The following is a 22,689-nucleotide window of genomic DNA, read 5'->3' on the forward strand; positions in this document are numbered from 1 at the left end:
ATCTCGTGCTTTGGAGCTACGGGACTTGGTTGTTCTCAGCCTTCCCAAAGTTCTTCCCCATCTCTGTTTTTCCCCAGGACACAGACAATTGCTCAGTACTGAGGTCTGCTCCCCTCTCCATCTTCCTCCTTCGTTCTTACCAATTGCTCTTCCATGTGTGCCTCACATCTGTGTCATGGATGCCGTGCTTATCTGCCTGCTCATCCAAGAAATCGAACATATACTTGATGGCCAGCGGGAGCGCGCTGCCGCGGTGCACGGTGCTGAACAGTGTCTCAAACAAGTCGTCCACAAATTTCTGCAGCGTACCCTAATGAAAGCAGCAACCGAGAAGGTGAAGGGAGGCGCAGGCACACGCTTGGCTAAGCAGCGGTGGCAGGAGGGGATGCCAGATGGCATTACCAGCTCTGCACAGCCCCGCAAAGTGCCGCCATGGACCCCACAGGAATAAGTAAGGTCGGGGTCCTTACGAATGCTGACTGTACAGCCAGAGGACCCCGGGGGATGCTCCAGCTTGCAGTTATTCACGGCTGCATTTACTCTTTATTTCTCACCTGAAAGAAGTTCTTTTGCTCTCAAAAGCAAATCTGCATTATCTACAGTGATGAAACACGGTGAAAGGCAGGACCTTTCCTCTCTGCCCAAGGAAACCAGTTAAATATTTACAGGCACTGCTGTGTCTCTCTAATTCTTTCTGTTTTATAATGTGCAGAAGAAGGAAGCATTGCAGCAATAGCCTTGCAGCGTGAGAAAATCTGGGATGTGTTTCTGTTGCTGCCCCATGAGCCATCCAACCCCTGGCACCCAGGAAAGCCCGACTGGGACAGTATCCCCTGGGAGCTGAGCATCACTAGGGGCTGCACAGGATCCCTGGCAAGTGCCTATAGACAGACCTCCCTATGCATTTCCCAAGCAAATTTAGTGCATGGCCGTTACCTTTGTAGCTAATAGCCTGGTCAGGTAGATTTCAGACACCATCTTACTGCCCCGGTCTCCTTCCTTCTGGTCTCCATGGTCGTGGTTTTTGACCAAGTGCCAGACCTTGACCCCGCTCTCCAGGTCGGGGGTGATCATGGGGGCGCGGGAGCGCAGGCTGTCGGGGCTGCCGGTGTAACGGAAGGTGGAGTCTGAACAATGGGAGGAGAAGTCGGTCATGCTCAAAGCAACCCCCTTTTTCATTTCCCTGTCTCCTCTCAGTGATGCCACTGTGCTTGCTAATGCCAAAATCATCCGCCCTGGCTTTTTTATGGGGTAATGAAACGTAATACCAGCCTGGCACTGACGAAATGTGGCATTTGCCAAGGATACGTGTTGGTCTTCACTGAGAAGAGCCCTTCAGACTCAAGCTTTTGTGTTTTCACACTCAGACATGGGACTTTTCTGCTCCATTCATATCCTTTACTTATGTGAACCGACTCCTGCAGCACCGGCATCCTGATATCAGTCTTCCCTAAATAATAACAAGCTCCCCAGCACAACCAGCACAAAGGGAAGAAACTGTTGTTCCTGTTCTCCAGGCATTCATTAGAGCAACAAGGGCTCAAGCTGAGCACCAACTGCAGAGCCTGAGGCCAGTCCTGCATCCCGGCTGTGCCGCCCGTGGTGCTGAGCGGGTCCGGCCTCCCTGCTTGTCCCTGCTTCTGCCCTCCTCCCTGGCAGGGAAAGGGGAGCTCAAAGGTGAGCAGACAAAGGTTTTTCCCTTAATTGCTCAGAAACCATGGAGGGATGTGAGATACATTTAACTTCCCAAAGAATGTACCTCCCTGGATCCCATCCACAGCATCTTCAAGCTGAGACACCGGGCTGAGTAACACAATCATGTGCTGTTGGATTTTTTTCCTCTCACTAAATTTCTTTGTTCTCTGGGAATCTCATGCCTTTTCTCAAGTTTAGCCTCCAATTCACTGCTCACCCTCCTCATGGAGAGTAAGGGAATCAATCATAAATCAGCCGAGGGAAATACGCAAGTCATTACCAAACTAGCTAGATTTTCATCCCTGATTAAGGCTTAGATAAATGACTACTCCAACTGATATAATTAAGGAGACAGACAGGGGGACAGCTAGGGAAGCATCTAGTAATTCTATTTTTAAACACAGCTCTGTACTGATATATAATGGGGGAAGTAAATAAGTATCTCATTTAAATTCTGTCTGCACAATTAGAAGTATTAATCTTAACATGAGCGATGATAGTTCATATTGGGAGTTTGCAAAAGCTTTTCCATCTGACACAGATCAATGAGCACCGAGGACTCAGGCTGTGTGACCCAGCCTCGGTTTTTCCATCACCTGAAGCGCGGGAAGTGCTGGGCACTCGGGTGGACTACAACTCCCAGGGAGAAATACCTTTTCTCTTGGCTTTTGCCTAAGACTCTCCTGTGGATGGCTCCTCAGAACCCTTGCTTGAGAAAAAAACCATTATTCTGGGAGCTATAAACAAGGGGAGGTTTGTCAGGAGATCTCTCGTTTGTAAAACACTCTGTAAAATGAAAGATAATGAAAGATCAGCACACTAGAGATTTTGCCACTGCTGCCTTTTATGGAAGTATATTATTACTATTATTGTGGATTTAGTGCTATAAACGCACACCTGGCACCTCGCAGACTCATTTACTCAGGCTGCAGCGTCTTCAGGGACCCTCTGTAAAGTGCCAAGCCCTGCTATTATGCAAATAATTAATTCCCAGGTGTGCACATCCGAGCACGCCGAGTTAAGATTGCCATTCCCCGGTTTTGACCCATTAGCTGAGGATTCAGGATCCTCCATGTAGGGAAGAAAGAGATGAAGGGATTGGGCTCCTCCCTGGTGCAGACCTGCTTACACACAAGGGACACAAAGCTGCTTTCCTGCAGCGGGAGCCCCAGGGGAGCTCTGCTGCATCCAGCCCCTCTCAGCAAAAGCCTTTCCCTGGGCTTTTCCAAGAGCCGTGTTTCCCAAGGCTGCTCATGTGCTTGGCATTTCCTTTCCCCTCCTCTCAGCTTCTCTGGGCTTTCTGCTGTTCTGTCCATAGATGGAAAAACCTTTGCAAAAAACCAGTAGCCAAGGGCATTCTTCTGTTTGGCATCTGAACGTGCCCTCATTGGGGCTGAGGTGGTGTGGTTCTTTGGGGGAAGCTGCTGCTTTTTCCCCCCACCTAATTGCCTTGAGGTGCTGCCCTCCTGCAACAAAGGCAGCTTCAATACCAACCCCATCAAGATACACTCGCAAGTAAAGCTGCAAGCTCCAGGCTGGCTCTGAAATGCGGAGTACAGCAGGAGTAATGGCCGGTTGCTGCCTGTGAGCCATAGTTTCCCAGCCCTTAATGCTGCTTCTTACCGTATCTACTAATGGATGTCCGGGATATACTGGCAGAGGCAGGAATATTATAGGAGGAGGTCTGTTTGGGAACGAGAGCCACAACTGAGCGGTCCGATACCTGGGGAGGCAAAGGCAGAGAAGAAAAGCTCAGCGAGATGCACCGGCTGCTCACCCAGCAAACGCAGGTAACACCAGAGCCCGGGTGCAGCGTGGGCAGGGGGCACGGCACGGCACAGCATGGCACGGCACGGCACGGGGTCCCCAGGGCAGCCAAGCTCTCTGCTGGGTTGTCGGCGAGGGACCAAAGGAAAAAAGTGGCAAATCAAAAGACATCTTGAAGCTGGTTTTGGTCGTTCTGATTTAAGATTATGTTTTATCCAATAAAAATGAGAATCTCAAGAATTGTTGTGATCCAATTAAAGTAACAATGCAGAGGGAATAAAAGGGCTATAATAACGTTATGGACCATAAAACATTCCTATTAAACCATTTTTTATTTTAGCAATTTTTACGAACTTTAAAAGTTTGATTTACAGCTAAGCAAGACATAAAGCCATCTTTCAGGGTATTAAATTGTCAGTCCCTCTACTGCACCAGAGAAGGAATTAAATGCTGGGAAGTCTAACTATAAATGAACATTAGTGCTAACAAGATTTTGTTACAGCAGATTTTAGTAGCCATGTTTAATTTTATCCTCCCTATAAATCTAGTAGTCACTGGAAATTTTTTAACTTATTTCCCTTAATTAAGGATCTGCAGGTTTCCAGGGAACGGGCCTGAGTGTCTTTTAATTTTGAACTCGTGGCCCGTGGCGCGGTGCGGCAAGGGAGCAGAAAGCGCAGTCACTGCATCTCTCAGGCTGAGGACCCGCCGGCGCCCAGCCAGCACATTATTTAGAGGAGCTGCACAAAAGAAATGCCTCTTCCTGCTGGAGAAATTGCTTTTGGGGCTAAGTCCCCCGTTACGTCCTGCGCGGGACTCAGCACTGTCCCCGCGCACGGGGAAGCTGCAGGGGTGTTTGTACAGCGTCTGCTGCTGCGAGGTGATCGCACACCGCGATCCTCACTGCCTTCAAGGCTCTGGGTACCAGTCAGATGAAAGGTTTCATGTAAATGCGACTTATTATTATTGCTAGTGATAGTGGAAATAATAGTCACTTGTGTTTCACAGTACAAAAGTGAGGTATTTCTAGGCAAAACACTTCAACCACCTCTGTTATTTCCTCTTCTGCTCCTGCCTCACTTCATCCCATTTATTAAGACAACGGAAGAAACGATCAGTGGTGACATTATTTTCTTAGGCTGTTATTAGCTGCCACTTCAGTTCAATTTTGCTAGGGAGAAACCCGAGTGGGCCAGTGCTCCCGTGGAGGCAGCAGCTCCCTGTGCTGGGGTCCATATCCACTGGGGCTGCGGTTAACTGGGAGAGAGGCATTAAAAATTCCACACACACACACAGAGCACTCTCACTCTCTAAATTTTGGGTCGAATGGCTCTTGTCAGCTAAAAAACACCAGCGTGCAAATTAGCATCAGATGTAACACACATTCGTTTCCCATCTCACTCTGCTGTTGCCATACTCCCATAAAACCCCAGAGATGCTTGCGAAGCTGGCTGGCTGTTTTACAACTTTATAAATATTCTGATTCTTCTACAAGCTGGAAATGTGCTGCACAAAACACCTTAAAGAAAAGAAAATTAAAATCTGGAGCAGGGAGAGCAGAAGCCCAGACAATAATCCTGCGTTTGCGTGGGGTAGTGAGGATGCAGTGAGGATGCCAGCTCCACATTCATGCCACCCTTGGCTCCTAAGTCTCATTTTCCACAAAAATCTTCACTCTCTGCTTCTAATTTTCCATTTAAAATAGTTTTCTAGTCTCTCAGCCTTTCTAGACTCACAGTGGCTGACAGGTATTCATGCTCTGCTGCCTCTGAGTTAACCCTGCATGAGCCACTGTAAATCATTTGATATTAAATTCAGTGTTTCATTTTTCTTGAGTAAAGCCACACGGGGTGAGACTCTCCCACGGAGTTTAATAGGCATGAAACCAAAACGACACCACACAAATGTAATACAATTCCTTACAACATAAGTTAAAAGCTCCAGAGAATTTAACAAAGAATTACACCTACTTAACCTATACATCTATTTTTATAAATGAAGAAATGAGCAGCAGGCATATGGTTCTCTATATAATTCTATGAAGTGGTTCAAAAATATTGCCGAAAGATGAATATTTCTCTTCAAATTCAATCTGGCTTTTGTATGCAAAGGCTTCCCATGAAAATTACATTCTATCTGTTGATGCAGGTATCGTATAGTATATTGAAAACAAATGTAATAGTGTCAAATTCCAGCAGCCAGGTATGGAGCTGAGAAACTCTTGGAATGGAATAAGTGCCCTCTGCAGAGCCTTCCCACCCTGCCCCAGTGCACGGTGAGGAGGAGGAGGCTGGTTTGGTCCAGGAGCTGTAGGGACGGGGGCTGCGGAGCGCTCAGACCCCAGAAACCGGGGGCAGGGGCAAGGCTGCGAGGACCGGGCAGGCTCTGGTCCTTGCTCCAGCACTTACTGCCAGCAGCGCCTCTCCAAAGGACCACAGAACCCCGGTGTTCCCGGATGGAAACATGGGCTGTGCGTGCAAATCCAGAGATCACTGTGCCTTCGGATCAGAATAAACACAAGACAGCTCTGAACAAAAGATGGAGACAGCTTTACAGGGCTAGGGGTTGTTTTGTTTTGTTTTGTTTTGTTTTTCTAGACATTCAATAATCCTTCGTTAGTCCTCCAGAAACTGGAGAAATCTAGATTTCATTTTTATGGCTCGAACCACGCCTGTTTTACATGTAACGCCTGTTAAAACGGTGAGGCAGCAGTGCTTAAAACCCAAATGATTTTATACCCTCTTCTAAGCTGTGCCTTTGCCCACATATTTGTTTCAGTGTGTAGTCCTGGAGCATCTGTATTTTTGATACCTAATAAAAACATTTATTACTCAAATAGAAAAAAACCTGGTAGGAATAACAACAACGAGAAAAAATTGCTTCTTGTTTTTGGCAAAAGCCCTGCCTTGACAAGAATTCTGTTGCGCTGCAGAGAACTTGGCTTCTTTTAAATGGCTGAAATGGCTCTGCCAGGCTGCGCGGAGCTCGGGCCAGGGCAGGGAGAGAAGTGCAATTGCTACCTGTTTAGATGTTTGGCAGCAAATTTCTATCCTGCTCCAGAGCAGAACTGACATTAAAATGGCAGGAATAGCTGCAGCATCTTGAGTGGTGCAAGGATTTTGTTTATTTTAAGGGTAAACTTGTGGCTCAGACTTTCCCACAGGCACTAAAACGAAAGTACTCCCCCTCCCCCTCCCCCCCTAGCATCTGACACACATCAGGAAAACACGGCGCTCACTCGTGACTTCCTTATGATGACTTTTAAAGATCAAGGCATAATAAAGCCTTGCTGCTTCCCTGCATGTTGGTTAATCCCTTGCAACTGTCAGGTAAAACAGATTTTAGAAACAATGGAATTAATCTGCGCAACTCCTAAGACATTTTACGGTAATCTGTGTTTAAATCCTTGGGGCCGCTTGAAAAAGTTGACCCTCGAGGTGCTTTTTTACATGCACTTTGCATATCTATGCCATTCTCTCTGTCTCGCTCCTTGATTATACGGCTCCTGTCAATACTGGCTCACATTCAACTTACACAGCATGAGTCACGCTGATGGACTTGAGATGGTGTATAAACAGGGAAAGATGCCAGATTAAATACTAAACACTTCTGTGTAGGTAGTGATGGACAGTAGTAGGTTACAGGTCCCAATTAATGCAGTTATCCTCTGCTGCAGGCAGGCTTTGAGTAAAAGCCTCTGATTCCCTTTAACCAAACCTTCCCCAGCTCCCTCTTTACCACCCTCTCCGTCTTTTGCACACCGTAAGAAGCCCTTTCCAACAGACGCACAGCCACCCAGGGCAGCCTGGGCTGGGCTGGGGCACACGAGCTGCAAGAGCTAAAGGTGGCAGCGACTTCTCAGGTCACCTCGGCCACCTTGGCTGATGCATGATAGAGCATCCTCACTGCCTAGCCTCCTTTTATGTGACTTCAGTGCCAAACTCTTGTTACTTGGCTTGGAAGACTAGGTCTGGGACTTAGGAGGTTTGATGCCACTCTGTCAAGAAGTAGCTCTTGGTGTTTACTTTTTCCTGACCTGGCTTCATCCCCTAACTCCCCACAGCAGTCTCTCGAGCCTCCCATGGGACAGTACCTAAGTATTTGCTCTGCTTCCCTTCTTCACTCCTTGCACGATGCTCAAGAGCCAACGCATAGGAAGATCAAGAGTACAAGAGGTGAGCTGCCGCTGCAGCCTGTGCTTTGCATCAGATCATCAGATTGTGTGGCATTTGCAAAGCTTTGAAGGAAGGCAGAGGCTCCTCTTCCTTCCCTGCTGCACTCCTGGTTGTCTCAGACCCCCGCACAAAGTCCTGAGCCCCACGTGCCATCCATCCCCTGGCCCCACACCTCCAGCAGCAGGTGGTCAGCCCTCGTCACCGCTCCCTCTATCTCATTAGCACGGCTGGTGGTTTTAATTTAGCCAATTTTCAACTCTGCTGGTTTCTTTAACATCCATGTCAAGGTTGCTTTCCCATCTAATGCGTAAGCACATTGAACCCTTCTGGTTTATCACATAAATGTGACCTCCCTGTCTGTCTTGGTAGATGAGATACTTGGGAATTAAATTTCTGCTTTTCTTCCCTCCTGACAGCTTTCCGGGAGCTGTCCGCCGGGGCTGCTTTCTTACCTGATAATGCATCAAGGTGTTCAAGCGCTTCCAATCTCCTTCAATCTTGGTGGTGATGTCTTCATCTTGCAGGACCACACGAGCTATCCGGCCCTGCCGCCACTCTGTGGGAGAGGCAAAAACCAGGCAGGCATGATGGTCAGAGAGGGGGAAAGGCACTAACGGGCTCTATCCACTTCTGGCCCAAGTACCCACTGGACAGATGAGCCTGTAGAAAAGGCCGTCTCCCAGGAGGAGGCACCCAGGGGAAGCTAAATTGTCAGCAGAGCAAAGGAGGCTTCAGGAATCATTTGCTCTGTGGTCAATGGACAATTAGCTGATCCCACAGAGCTCAAAACCTATTCAGCAGGAGCAGTGCCCATGCCCCTCTAACGCTAGAAACACGTATGGTGCTGTGCAGCCTGAGCTCTACTTCTCAAGCTCTGTCAAACCCACCAAGAATCACTGTTCAACCTCTCTGATCTTCCCCCTCCTACGAGGCAGGGAAGCTCCTACCCAAGTCCATGTCAACAGCTCTCGGTCTTTGAGAATATGGAACGTTTTTGTATACTGCATCGAGGATCTTCTCTTTGACTTGAGTGATGGTATCACAGTTGAGCACCTTCACAGGGATCTCTGGACTGTTCTCATTATCTGGGTTCACACAATTTAGGATCTGGAAGGGAAGGAGAACACCACCATGCTCTAGAGGGCTTCAGACAAGCATCCAGGAGAACTGTAACCACGTGTCACAACAACCTGTTGTCATAAAAAAAGCATTGCAACCCTAATCGCATCATTGCTGTTGCATCTAGTGTATCTTCAGAGTGATTACCAAGGTAGGCGTCCTAAATGTCCATTTCCATTTGCTAGAGGGAGGGCAACACTCAATGCACAGGGAGATAAATGGTCCCCTCAAACCCTGCCTTTCCAAACCTTAGCTCAGGCTTTTTGCATCTGCAGATTAGGGGCACACCTGACTCGGCCGTGGGTCTGGCAGCATGAGGCTTTATTGCACTGGTAACATTTAGGCTTCACAGTGGTGTCCTAATCACCAGCCTAAGGTCAGAACAGCTCATGGCCAAGCAAGGGGGACAGAAGCGATTCAATAGCAGCTTCTACAGCGATCACTCACCAGAGTCTTGTACTCAATTTGCTGCCGGATCAGCTTGTCCTCACTGAGGGAGTAACGGGCTTCTCCTGTGATGGCATCAATGGGACCTTTCTCCATCTGTTGCTTGATGGCACAGTAGAGCATGAAGAGCGGCTCTCCAGCACATTCCTACACAACGAGACAGACAGCAGGACTAACATGGAGGTGGAGGTGCATCTCCTCCAGGGCCACTGGCTGCGCGCAGGTTTTGCACAGGATTCCTGTCAGCAGAGGCATAGCCCCACTGACTCAACCTTTAGCACATGTGCAATCCAGGCTCAGCCCCCAGCAGCTCCTGGGAAGGGCAGCCAAACCCATCAGCCCCATTGCTCGAGGGGTATGTTGCCGTTGGCTTGGTAAATCTCTACTGAATCTACATGGCTGTAAAAAAACGGAATTTGAGATCTTGACCTCACCGTTCACTCCCATGAAGCAAATTCTGTGGGGCTTCCAAAACCACAAATAAAGTTAAAAAATATGGAAGTCCAGGCACGGAGATCCAAGTGAGAATTTCTCCTAAGTACCAAAGAGGTGCAACAGAAACTCCACTACATGAGAATTACACCAGGCGATCTGAGGGTTGGAGAAGGCTGAGCACGGAGGCCGTGCCAGCTTGGCTCAGCCCATCTAACAGCAGCCCCAGCTGTAGGCATCTCCGAGCAAATTTCCACCTCCCCTGCCTTGCTACTACATCTTTTGACTTGGAGTCTGACTGAAGAATTTCAAGCCCGGATTCACCCTGGGGATGGCTGGTGGGTGAGACAGCAAAGCAGGATCTCAGCTCCATCCCTCCTTACCTTGAGGAACTTGTGGAGGAGGAAGGCAAACCAGTTAGTCAGCATCTTCTCAGCCACGGACTCGGTCCTAGGGAAGCCCGGAGGACACGCATGTTACACATGAAACCAAATCACACACCAGAGGCCCCAGATCTCCCCGGGTGGCACCACCCAGCTGCACCCTGACACAGCTGCCGTGGTGCTCCGAACCAGGGCCCCCCCCTCTGCTGCACCGAGCTGACAGCAGCTTGCCCAGCTGACAGCCCTGATGGGGCTGGTGATGGGGAGCCTGGTGACACTCGGCTTGTTGCACGTGGTGCAAATTACAGCCTGGCTCGGTAAATCATTGGGATTTGCAGCAGTTCCTGGCAATCAGGGACAGCAGAGTGACAATGGCAGGGAAATTACAGCTTTCTCCCCAGTCCCACCCAGTGTCCTCTCCCCACATTGTGCCCAAGATTATTTCTAATTTAAATACAATGGCTCCTAATGATAGTATTTAATGCTGGCTCTGCAGGACCAGGAGACTTTCCTTAAAGCACCACAGTTCCTTTCCTTGGGATGGGACAGGATGGCTGTGCTGTCTCACAGTCCACATCTGAGCGCCAGCCATGCAGCTCGTGCTGGTGGCAGGCGGGCAGGCGGGCAGGCGGGCAGGCAGGCGGGCAGGCAGGCGGGCAGGCAGGCGGGCAGGCGGGCGGGCGGGCAGGCGGGCAGGTAGGCAGGCAGGTGGGCAGGCGGGCAGGCAGGCGGGCAGGCAGGCGGGCAGGCGGGCGGGCAGGCGGGCAGGCAGGCGGGCAGGCGGGCAGGTAGGCAGGCAGGTGGGCAGGCGGGCAGGCAGGCGGGCAGGCAGGCGGGCGGGTGGGCAGGCAGGCAGGCGGGCAGGTAGGCAGGCAGGCAGGCAGGCAAGGCTGCCAGCCTGCCCACGAGGCCACGCAGAGAGCTGCTCTGTCGCAGCCAAGCCAGCCACAAACCTGACCCCGGGCAGCCCGGCTCCCTGCGCTACCAGCCTTCTCCTCCTGCCACATGCAATACCGGGACCTGGTCAAAATTTCAGCAAGTGAAGAGGGGTGGATCCAGCACCCTGCCCACTGCAGCACCCTTTCTGCCGGGGACCATGCCTTCACTGTGAGCCTGCAGCAAGGCAGCAGCCCCGCTGCCTCTGGGCGCCTCTCTGTGCCTTCATCCGGCTCTGCTCCTGGTGCCGTTCCTGCCGACTGCCCTTCGCCCACTGTGCCAGCAACCTTCTCAGGAGATGCTCAACAAGCACGGCAATGCATCGAGCCTCTGCCATCACCCTGACCCTGACCTGGAGCAGGTCACTGTCCCGCTCCAGACCCAGTACCCCCATTTTCCCCTGTCTGCTCTGCTGCCTTGAATCAGGGACTGCCTCTTGGTATGTATTTACACAGCATCCCACATGCTTGAAAACTCTGGCATTTAATGAAAAACACACACGACAAAAGCAACAAGGTTTGATCCCAAAGTCAAGCAGATGAAGCATAAACGGGAGCCACAGATATCACCAAAGAAAAACTGATGCCAGTCGGTAGATAGACCTGGGGTCACGCTATCCATCATCTCTTAGGACTGCAACATCTGCCAGGAATTTGTGAAAATGTCTGCAGATCCCCAAAGAATTTAAGCCTGAATTGATTAACTGCCTAAAAAATCATCCTACAAATTGACACACACATTGTTCTCCTGTTTAAAATATTTCAGTCACCCAATTAAGGAGGAGAAGCACTAGCACACTGCTGCGCCAGCGAGCCACAGAGAACAGAGAGGCAGTGATACAAACTAAAGAATAGGTGAAAACCTCAGAAAATTATACATTTAGAACGTCAGGGTGAATATTAATTTAGTAAACTACTTTGTTAATAGAATATTATATTAAGAATTAGCAAGCCTCCCAATTAGCCAGTGAAGCAATGCTGTGACCTGTCCCTGTTGGCTGCTCATGGGCTGCCACCAGCACTGCAAAAAGAACTGAAATGTGGAGCGACAGAGAAGTTGGGGCATATTGTGTGGGAGAAGGGTATCAAGTACTCCCACATCTAGCTGTTCCCTTTTATTTTGTTATCAGGAATAAAAGATCAGCTGAATGCAACAGCAAAAAGAAACACCTCTGAGCATCTCTGTCAAATCCCATTTCTCCTTACCTTCAAGCACTGAATCTCACTCTCATCTTGACACAGGCTGACGCTGTGAGATATTTGCAGTGCATCGGTCCTGGGGACGGCCAGCAATTGAGTTAATCATCACCGTCCTACACTGGCTGAGGAAAGGGGCTGCTTGTAACCTTCAACGCTGCTGGGTGCAGCAGGAGCACCACAGGCTCCTTGCAAACAAGTCTGCTGTCTATACTTTCCCTGGCCTCCTCTGCCTTTGAAATCGGATCGGTGGTGATGGCTGGGTAAGCCATCCCTTCAATTCTGCCTGCCACCACGGGGCCTGACCTCTCTTTCTCTCTACTACGTGGGGAAGGGTCTGCTGAGCCGCAGCAATAGCTGCTGCGGGGCTTTGTGCTGCCCCTCGGCAGGCATCGCTCACACGCTGTCGCTGGGCTGGTATCTAAAACACTGTTAGAAATCTGCCTCGAAAAATAAAAAATAAGCTCCTGAAGATTAACACGGCAGGGGAGAATCCCTCCACTTGGAGAAAACCCTTCTCATATTGACCACATAACAAGGGCAAAGCACGATCCAGAGATGACTTTCCAAAGGAGTCTGACGCCAGCAACCGGCGCCTTGGCGGCTCCTCTGACTTTCTGAGGCACCAGGAATAAAACAAAACTAAACAAAAAGAGCTGAGAGAACCCCAAAAATAAATATGTATTTTATTAATTTTCCCTGCTATATCTAGGTCTCCAAACTGCTGTGTGCTGCGCTCTGTGCCAGGAACTGGAGCAGATATTTGATTTAATGTCAACTTTCTTGCTGTCTCCCGCGAGGGGTAGTCATGGAAGAAAGAGAGAGGGGAAAACGAGGAAGAAAGAGAGAAAGAACTGAGTGTCAATTATGAACTGCTGCCACCAGAGATCGCATATTTTTTTTAAAAAAATTGCATTTCACTTTGTGGCTGATCACTGCTTATTAAGTCAGAGCAAGACCTTCCAGCCTGGGCTGTTTTGTGCACCAGCAGCAGCCGGGAGCCAGCTGGGCACAGGGCTGGAACAGGGCTCCAGCCGGAGGTTCAGTAGGGCCTGTAGCGATAGGACAAGGAGTGATGCTTTTGGAGTAAAAGAGGGTAGATTCACACTAGATATAAGGAAGAAATATTTTGCAGTGAGGGTGGTGAAGCACCGGACCAAGTTGCCCAGAGAGGTGGTAGATGCCCCATCCTGGGCAACATTCAAGGTCAGGTTTCCTGTGAAAGGGCTAAATCCTGGTGCAGGACAGGCAGCCCCGATGCTGCTGGCATTGCCCACGGCCCCGTCTCTGTGCTGGGTGCTGTGGGGAGCAGGGGGCACGTCTCTGATCACCAGACATGTATTTTTTGGAGCACCGTGAAAAGTCATTATTGATGGCTGAGGCAGAAGACGCTTTCCCAGCGACTTGTCAAACCACGGGGGAAATTAAGACGGCTTCCTCTTCTGAGATGAGTTATTGCCTCTGCAAACACAGCCAGATTTAAAGCAATTTCCTGTCAAGTATATTCATTATGGCTGGAGGAATCCCTGAAATTTTGCTAGAGCCGTGAAATCCTCCTCTCGCCTTTGCCTGCTCACTCCAGCGAGATGCCAGCAGAGCCGCAGCCACGGCCGATGGGGGTGCGTTCCTGCCGCTGGCCAAGAACCCAAAGGGACATGGGACGGAGGTGGCTTATGACATGGAGAACAGGTGTAGCCTTTTACTGGTAGCTGCTGATCTTGCCTGCATTAATATACACTTTTTCTTCTCTTTATTTCTGTCACTTCCCAGCACAATCTTGGGTGAGTTGCTTAATCTGTTCCTGAGCTCCTTCCCTCAGCTGTGAAACACAAACGCTGCTCTCCATCCAGGCAGACGTGGATGCTGCGAGGACAAAGCCCATAAATACCTCTGAGGCAGCTCAGACACGTGAGAGTGGAGCTCGCAGAAGCATCCTGGCTGCGGAGAATGGGCTGCCATCAGGAGGGGGACCAAGCCTTGCTGGGCAGCCTGCCTTTCCCTGATGGCTCCAGGGGCAATCCATGGCATTGCCCATCCACCAGGTACTTTCCTTCGCTAGGTCAGTGCTGTACTCACCACAATAATACCACACAGCTCACGGGAGACAAGGACCCTCAGTACTGTACAGACATGTAAGTTAGAAGACTCCTGCCCTTAAGAGCCTCAAGCCCAGTAAGATGACTAAAAATGCTGCATCCCTGCTCCTCCAGACCCTGATGTACCTGAGCTAGTGCCTCCTCTTCCCTGCCTGGACCTGCTTGGTACCAGCAGCATGCAGGTGATGGAGAGCTCTGTTTTTTGGGCCATTCACCTCCCTGCCACGATGGTGCCCTGAGGCAGCCCTGCACAGGACTGGCACAGGCGCTAAACCCCTTTGCTGAACCACTCGGGCATCTCTGCACAAACAGGTGAGAGAAGCTGGAGCTTGTTCAGGTGGGTACAGGCAGGGCAGGGCAAGGAGGAGGCAGTTGGATGGTGGAGGTGACAGCACTGGCATCGTCACCTGCTCTCAGCCAAGCCAGAGTGAGAAGGAGATGCAGCAGAGGTAATAGCTCTCTTAGATCCAATTTAAGACCCTGTTCAGCCATCTGTGAAATCACAGAGTGGAGTTAAGCCTGTGTCCTGGAGGCAGGCACGGAAATGGATGGGTTTATCCAAAGTTCCCCATGGAAAGCTGCATTTTCCTGCTGACACCAGCACCCTGTCCCGCAGAGCCCCCATATGCCACCAGCAGCGTGGCCGTGCCAGCCCGGGGGACCGTGCTGACCTGCCCACAGCCTCCTCCCTCCCCCGGCCCCATGGTACCTGCGCAGGAGCAGTTTAGGGTGGTTCTTGTTTTCCAGGTTCTTCTCGATGAGGTCGGAGAGCAGCTGCTTCAGCACGTCGGTGGCGTACTCCAGCTTGCCTTGCAGACCCGTCATGATGAGTGAGGCCACGTTGCCTCGATCGCGCATGGAGAAGCTGCGCTGCAGCTCCAGCGTTCGGATGAAGGTCAGCAGGAAGACTTTGTTGTTGATCAGCTGAGCAAAGAGCTTCAGAGCCTTCTCCACGCTCTGCTGCCCGTTCCCTTGGACCTGTGATGGAGAAGAGCGTGCCCGTCAGCCAAGGCATGGGAGGACAAGGGACCAGAGGGCAGCCCTGCATCACCCCAGGGGCATGCCACCATCGCTGGGGTAGGGTGAATGGTTTAACCCTGGGTGCACAAGCCAGCATCCCACCTCTCAGGGTCTCAGCATCCCTGAACGTGGCCTCTGGCCAGTTCTGAACAAGCGTCACCCTTTCTGTCCTCCCCCAGCACCTCAGCACAGCTTGCCTTAATCATTGCTTCGAGCTACACTCTATGCATGCCATAAAGCTGCTGCTTTGAGGCTAACGGCCCTATAAATGACATACAGTTTTGCTTGTTCTGCACAAAAAGTGACACTCTTGTAAGTAAATTAAATACTAATTTAGGCTATTGCTTTATTATGGGACAAGTGTAAAAAATTGAGGCTTTCAGCCAGTTACAGATTCAAGTAATTCATTACAAGCGAAAATGATGAACTGCATTAAGCAACTTTACCAAACATCTTGGAGACTTATGTATTGGTTTTACTAACGTTACATAATTAAGCAACTGTGTAATTGGCAACACATTTATCACTTGTGCAATTCTGTTTTTCATGAGCAAAACAAATAAAAAACATTCATATTTGTTTGCTAGAGCGTCAGCTTATTTGGCAATTTAAACAGCGAACATAATGTGTGGGACTGGAAAATGGCATGGGAATGGGCTGAGGGAGGCTGGTTCAAAGCCTGGGTGAGTTTTACCAACTCCACAGCAACTGCTCGGTCTTGGTGGCCCACTGGAACCTGATTTGATGCATTAATGCTGAGTACTGCTTGCCTGGAAAAGCAACGCAGCTGTACGGAGCACAAGCAATCAAGACTTCTTCCTCTGACGCCTCTGGCTGAAGATGTGGGCCACCTCCCGGGTTGTGTGAAGGCAACGGGACTTTCTGGATTTACTGGAGTAATGCCAGTCTCTGAGAGGGAGCGCTGAGCCCGGGACCTCTGGGCATCCCAGATGGAGGATGGCAGCCCCACGCTTGGTGGCAGATAGTTTCGTGAAGCACGATAATTTTTATTTTATTTTTTTTTTTGGCACTCTCACAGGTGAGAAGAGCCCATCTGCAAGGTGATCTGATGGCCCCTGGTACCTTACCAATTTTTCTATATCCTCGGTGAAAATCTTGTGTATAGATTTAACATACTGGTGGAAAAAGCAGGGAGCTGGAGGCGCTTGCTGAGAGCCAGGCAGGAGCTGGCCGCGCCTGGGCACGGTGCTTGCCCTCCCGTGGACACGCCATGGAACAGCAGCAGCAGGATGCTCCAGGCAGGATGCTCCAGGCAGGGTGCTCCCAGGCAGGGTGCTCCCAGGCAGGGTGCTCCCAGGCGCACAGCCTTCCCCTGCACCGTAAAGTGATTAAGGAGGACTTTCAAAAGACCCCCATAACTTGGCTGCTGGCCTATAGCAATATAAACACCCATAAAATAAAACTAAATCAACACCGGGGAGAAGAAACTGAAAGGAATGAAGCAGTGCGCGATGGAAATAAAACACCAGTTTCTTAGTTAAAATGAACGCAGGGCTCATCCTGCCAACCCCAGCGCCTCTGACAGGATTTGGTGTGGAAGGGATAAAGGCACCTCAGGGTCTGACGCTGGCTCACCCGAGGGCTCAGGGAAACCTCGAAGGGCTGGAGCACAGCCTGTTGGTTACCTCCAGCTCCCGCAGGACAGGATGGTCCTCGATGCCAGGGAAAAGGACCCTCATGGCATATGTTCGGTAGTCGAGGTACGGGATCCCAGAGCGATCCAGGTCGCTGGTTAATTCATTGATGTCCGTCTGCAGCTCTGCAAAAGCTATTCAGGGAGAACAGAATGAGACAGAGAAACACCGGTGGGCTCCGGGAGCTGGGGCTGGGCAGGGGCTTTGGGCAGGGCTGCCTGCTGCTCTCCGCGGGGGCATGGCAGCAACCATCAACGGGCCCCCTCAGGAAACCCATTCAGAGGAGACCTCGCGGCAGAGCTCAGACAGACCCTCACCCCTGGAGACTCTGTCTCAGCAGCTGAGCGCGAGGGAGCACACACTGCACACAGCAGATGCCGAGAACAAAAGATGCTTATTAATTTGTATGCAGTTCACACCTGTGTATATACACCTAAAACACCTTTAAAGGCTGCAGATAGAAATGAAGATCTATTTTCCTAACTTGGTGCCTCCCATATTTTCCTTTCTTCTTCTTCTTCTCCCCCTCTATCAACAGTTGCCAAAATAATCAAATCTGATGCAGGTCAATTCCAAGCAGAAACTGCTTGCTGCAGGGGTCAGGAAGGAATTTATTCTTCCTCTTGTAACATGACATCACTGTGTTATACAGCTGTATGTGCATCCTTGTGTTCTCTCTCCAAAGTATGAAATACTGGCTCAGGAAGGTCTCTGTACCCCAGCTAGGCAGCTGCCCATGCCGTGGCTGTGGTCTCTCCTGAACAGATCTCGTTTATTGTCCTCTGCTTTCAAGGCTATCCTTTTAAAATGAGCCGAACAAATCCAATGCAACTCTCTCTATATACAGAGGCCACACTATGAAATTTGCAGCTTTCTATTTATTTTTCTCCGAGTCACTAAGCTCCCTTCCAGCTGGAAGGATGAACACGACAGCAGCAGCACACCTCCCCAGAATGCTTTTTCTCTCAGCCCACCAGCTACAGAAATGATGCCCGCCTCCACCTTCGCTCCTCAGCGCCTCGCTGCAAGGGACGAGACTTGTCTGTGCTGAAATCCGCAAGTGGCAGGTCTAGCTAAGCCAAATAACACACAAGATTTCCCTGAAGCAAATGCTTGAGGAGCTTCTTCCTATCCCTCAGACCTACTCTTACCGCTCTGGGCTCACACCTTAGGGACCGGAGGAGGGACTGGCCCGGCTTTAGAGCCCTCCCGCCTCCCAGGCGGGATACACGCTGTTTCTCGGGGGTCCGAGACCCCTCTGCTCCCGATCTCACTCTGTCTTTTCAAAGCTTTCTACTAAAAGGCCATTAGACAAGGGGGCATATCGTGCCGGGCACCCCGGAGCTCACGCCGTCCTCGCAGCGCGATCCAGGCGTGTCGCTTAAGCAGGATCAAGCTCTAATCCCATTCTCTGCACACCAGGCAGCAGAGCCGTGTCTGCCGCTGACGCCCTTGTCGCTGCCCACCTTCCCGCGGCAGGGCAGGCGGGCAAACCTCGCAGGGCACGCACTGCGCTCCTCGCTGCAAAGATGGGGTGACTGGGGTGGTTCCAGTGAGGAAAGCAGGGGACTGGAGCATGGGGCTGCAGCACAGCAAGAGTGCCTGATCCCGGGCAGTACTGACCCTCCTTGCACTCTAGGGCCACGCGGGACTCCAGGTTGTCCATCTGCATCTGCAGCCTCTTGAGGGTCAGGTCGTTCTCTCGGGACTTGCGCTTGTAGGCGATGAGGACAATGATGACAATGATGAGGAGCAGGCTGCCTCCGGCCGCAATACTGACAATGGCTGGCAGGGTCAGGAGGCTGTCTGAGACGATGCTCACTGAACCAGGGGAGAAGATGATACCACCAACACGCACCTACAAAGCACAACAGAGACAACCACAGCTTTAGGTAAGGCTGTCAGCCTGTCCCACAGCCCCGTCCTCCCCAGCCAGGGCACGCACCGCAGGGGCTGCACAGACCCCTAAGGAGGCACTGAACCACCTCTGGTTCAGCCAAGAATGTAGTAATTCTGATTGCCTTCAAACACAGAAGGTGCAGCTTATGTGAACACAAGGAGGCTTCAAGTCATGATAAATGTGCCAGCCCTTCACTATCTGTGTTTTGTTCTTATTATCTGATGGCTCCATTTGACTTTCATTTTATAAGCTTTCAACTCCCTTTTGTAAACCGTGGACATTAGCAACCCAGTGATAATTTCACTGACAAGAAACCAGAGCGACTGGAAAGAGAGAACAGAGAAGGGAAGAGAAAGCCCCAGGTGAAAGCTACAGAGCAAACACGGCGGAGGTTAATGCCAGGACAGGCTTTTCTTGGATGTGCCCCGGCCACAGATGCACGCAGCTCTCAGCCAGGTTGCGCTTCTGTGAATCACGCTGCGATAATCTGAATATGTTTTGGATGCTGAACTTAAAGGGAAATAAATCACAATTACAATCTCATTTGGGCTCTACTCAAGCCCTTCAGCAGCTGCGAGCTTGGTCTGCGAGTGGATCAGGGGAAGCAGCAATGCCCAAAACCAAAGCAGAGGAAGACACCAACTGTTATCCTGGATGAGGCCGTTGATCCAACCGCTCCAGTGTCTGGATGTCCCTGGCTGCTTCTGCTTCGGGAAAAGGCAAAGCCTTTCCATTCACTTAGCAGGTCAGGTCTGGCTACAAGGACTGATAAAATCCCTCCAGGAGGGAGAACACAGCCCGCTGAAAACGGTCTCGCCTACTGAAGGAAGAGCAAGCAGCCCCAGGGAAAGGAAGGTGCCTGGCACTGAAGGCACCATCGGAAAGATTTGTTCCTTCTAGAAGTCTCTGATAATAGCTGGTGAGTTTCAGGGAGGGGAAGAAGTTTCTCCTTGCTAATCCACATCAATATTTTAAGCTGCCAGTTCGACAGCCATAAAGATCTAAAATCCTATCGGTCCTTGGACAAGAAATCACACTCAATATCTGAGTATGTCAGGGAGCTGGAGGAGGAGAAAGGGTGGGAAGGAGGGAGGGGAGGGATGCTGACAGGAGTGTTTGGTCCCTCACCATCACTTTGTGCTGCCCGGTGAGATTTGGTGGCTCGCACAGCAGCTGGGTCTCGGAGACGGTGACAGCGCAGGGCGTTTCTCCGATCAGCACAGTGTAGTTGAGCTTTGCTCCTCCCGGAGCAGGTGGGCACAGGTTTCTGCCCTAGGGACAAGGGGAGAGGAGACTGTACAAAGATGCAGCACATTTCTCCAGTTTTCATCTCCTTCCCCACTTGTGCAGATGACAGGACTCTTTTTAGCAAAACCTATTCTCCAAAGGGGACCTAAAACTCCTCTCTGGAATTTTTTCTGCCTCTTCCCACGGGTGAGTAGGGGTCTCCTTACCTTCAGGATGATGGGTGACCCTGGCTTCTGCTCCAGCACCCCAGCTGGGCTCAGGAGTTCAAAGGTTGGGTTGGGGTAGTATATGAACTTGGTGTCGTTGTAGACTAGCAGGGACTGCACGTTGTTAAAGATAAACCCAAACTCGTCCGGCCGCTCGACGGCATCCAAGCCGGGTCGGTAGTCGGGGGTGAGGGGGGGGGCGAGGCAGGCCAGCGCCGTGGCGTTCACCACCTTGCAGACCTGCGGGGAAGGCGATGCTTTGAAAGACAGCAGAGAAAACTCGATCCTGACCTGAACAACGCTCTGATTCCTTAAATACTCCCTGGAAAATCCAGCAAGTTCAAGTTTAGCTCAAAATTTTTAATCCATACTTGATGCATTACAGCCAGAGTTTGGGGGAATTTGCTTCCCCTCTGGCCAGCACGAAGGCACTGGTGCAGTGAGGGAGGGTGAGCCTGGAACTGAGCAGCTTTCAAAGGAGCTAGAGGCATGCATAGCAGATCACTTAACCCTTTTTCTTTTCTCTTTTTTTTTTCCTTTCTAGTTGTGTCCTCTTCAGCAATGCTAGCTTTGAAACAGGCCCAAGGCAAATATCTGGTCCCTACTACAAATTGATGATTAGAGGCAATTCCCAAATGCCAGGGAGGGAGAGGAATGATCAGCTGATGCTCGTGGGCTGGAGGTAACACGAAGGTCATCTCCTGCCGGGCTGGGGACAGCCACGGCTCCTCCAGCCCTGGAAGCAGGGAACTGGCTGATTTATGAGACTCTTGCCTTATAAAGCAGCAAGAGCCCAACCGTCTGGCCTCCCTCCATAAGTAGAAGATTTAATTTCGCTCAATTTTGTGTCTTCAGAATTATTTTTATAGCACTGTAACTGCAACTGCTAGCAACAAAATTAGATGTCTTTTTAAAAAGAGCTCAGATGAAAAGGGTCTTCAGAGGGGAAGGGAGAAAGGGAATAGGAAAAGGCTGATAAGTGATTTGCCCTTTCCAAGATAATACAGATTCAGTCAGAGAAATCACTGCTTAGAAACAATATATTTCACTTTTACTCAGTCAAAATAATTTCTGCGGGTCTTGGAGGTGCAGTTCTTATTTCTAGCACACAGGACCATCGCTTAGCTTCCGTTTAGCTGAGGATTCATTCCCGTTTCTCACTCTTGGACTAAAACAATACAGATAGGGGATGGAAGGGAAATTCCAGATCAGCCCCAACCTCTGCTACCAACCCCTTGCTTTGGGAACATCAGGGTGATAGGAGGGAGGAGGGGAAGGAGGCATAAAAATAACACCCAGAGCCCCATGCCCAGCATCCTTCACCTGGCGAGGAGGGTGCAGGGAAGCAGCACCTGGCCTTACTGCAGCCATCAAGCTGCAAAAGTGGCCCGACAGCTGCTCGTTCAGAAGCAGCTCCCCTCTCCCCTTCCCTCCCTGGGCTGGCGCAGGCACGCCGGGCCCAGGGCTCCGGCAATAGGAGGTTTATTTATAGAGAGGCAGCTGGGGAGGGACTAGTTAAACATAGCAGCCTCGGAGCTGGCAGGTCTCAGTGCCTAGCTTTGGGCTTTTACAGAAAGAGCAAGACTAAAATGGGAAGTGTGGAGCAGCTGGGAACGGTGGGGACAGCTACACTTGGACTTCCCATCCTAACATGCCCATAGAGCTGAGCTAGGTACTGGAAATGGAAGGATGCTGGGGAAAGGAGAGCTCTTGGGCACAGGGGCTCTGACAAAAGGGGGAATTTCAGGAGTGAAACAAGTTTACCTGACCCAAGACAGAATTTGAGGTGATGGAGGTGACCTAAACCGGAGTCCTCCATTTCTACCTTTGGAAACTCCTCTGCAGTTACTGTGTTGCTGAGGAAGTTATTTCCCATTTCTGTGTGTCAGAATTCCTCTTTCCAGGGTCCCCAGTTTGTGTAAGTGTAGGGAAATACCCCCGGGGCAGCTTTCACCACAGCGAGCCCCACCACGCAGAGAGCACTGGGACCAGTAACCGCATGTGTGCATCCGGGTGGGGGGACCCGCCGCGTGGCAGCACATTGGGGATGCTTCCGGCAGCCCCGCGCTGGCACCTACTTACGTTGACAAACTCCTTGCCGTTGTACTTGACACGGATCCTGGGATCCTGTATCACATCCAGGTTGGAGCCGGTGACGGTCAGAGGCGTGTGTCCGCTGCGGAGAACCAGGAGACACCTGATTAATGCATCTGGCAGGCTGGGGCTGTGCAGGGAGGCTGTGCTCAACAATAAGGATGCTTGTTGATCTCAGAAAGATGTTTTCTGCAGACACTTCAGGCAGCAGGTGACAGGGTGGATTAATACCCTCTGCCTGAGCCGCTGGGAGTGGTGTCTCAAGTTAGCTAGGTTTAGGCTGCAACGTCTCCCACCCAACGGCACTGCAAGGCAGCAGG

General features: G+C 50.8%; 1 protein-coding gene across 2 annotated transcripts in view; it reads right to left on the reverse strand.

Moving 5' to 3' along the window:
• The window catches only part of PLXNA2 (plexin A2), a 509,765-nt gene that overhangs the window by 9,891 nt on the left and 477,185 nt on the right, over positions 1-22,689 (reverse strand). For both annotated transcript variants that reach the window (XM_080367686.1, XM_080367687.1), the window contains 13 exons: positions 22,358-22,451; positions 20,276-20,515; positions 19,950-20,093; positions 18,545-18,779; positions 16,913-17,055; positions 14,956-15,224; positions 10,019-10,085; positions 9,204-9,350; positions 8,585-8,744; positions 8,090-8,193; positions 3,319-3,418; positions 937-1,127; positions 141-310 (listed from right to left, as the gene is read on the reverse strand). In XM_080367686.1, the coding sequence (XP_080223812.1) occupies positions 141-310; positions 937-1,127; positions 3,319-3,418; positions 8,090-8,193; positions 8,585-8,744; positions 9,204-9,350; positions 10,019-10,085; positions 14,956-15,224; positions 16,913-17,055; positions 18,545-18,779; positions 19,950-20,093; positions 20,276-20,515; positions 22,358-22,451 (2,064 nt within the window). The remainder of the gene's footprint in view (positions 1-140; positions 311-936; positions 1,128-3,318; positions 3,419-8,089; positions 8,194-8,584; positions 8,745-9,203; positions 9,351-10,018; positions 10,086-14,955; positions 15,225-16,912; positions 17,056-18,544; positions 18,780-19,949; positions 20,094-20,275; positions 20,516-22,357; positions 22,452-22,689) is intronic.

Source organism: Falco punctatus (genome assembly GCF_963210335.1).
Source record: "Falco punctatus genome assembly, chromosome: 17".
Lineage (NCBI taxonomy): Eukaryota > Metazoa > Chordata > Aves > Falconiformes > Falconidae > Falco > Falco punctatus.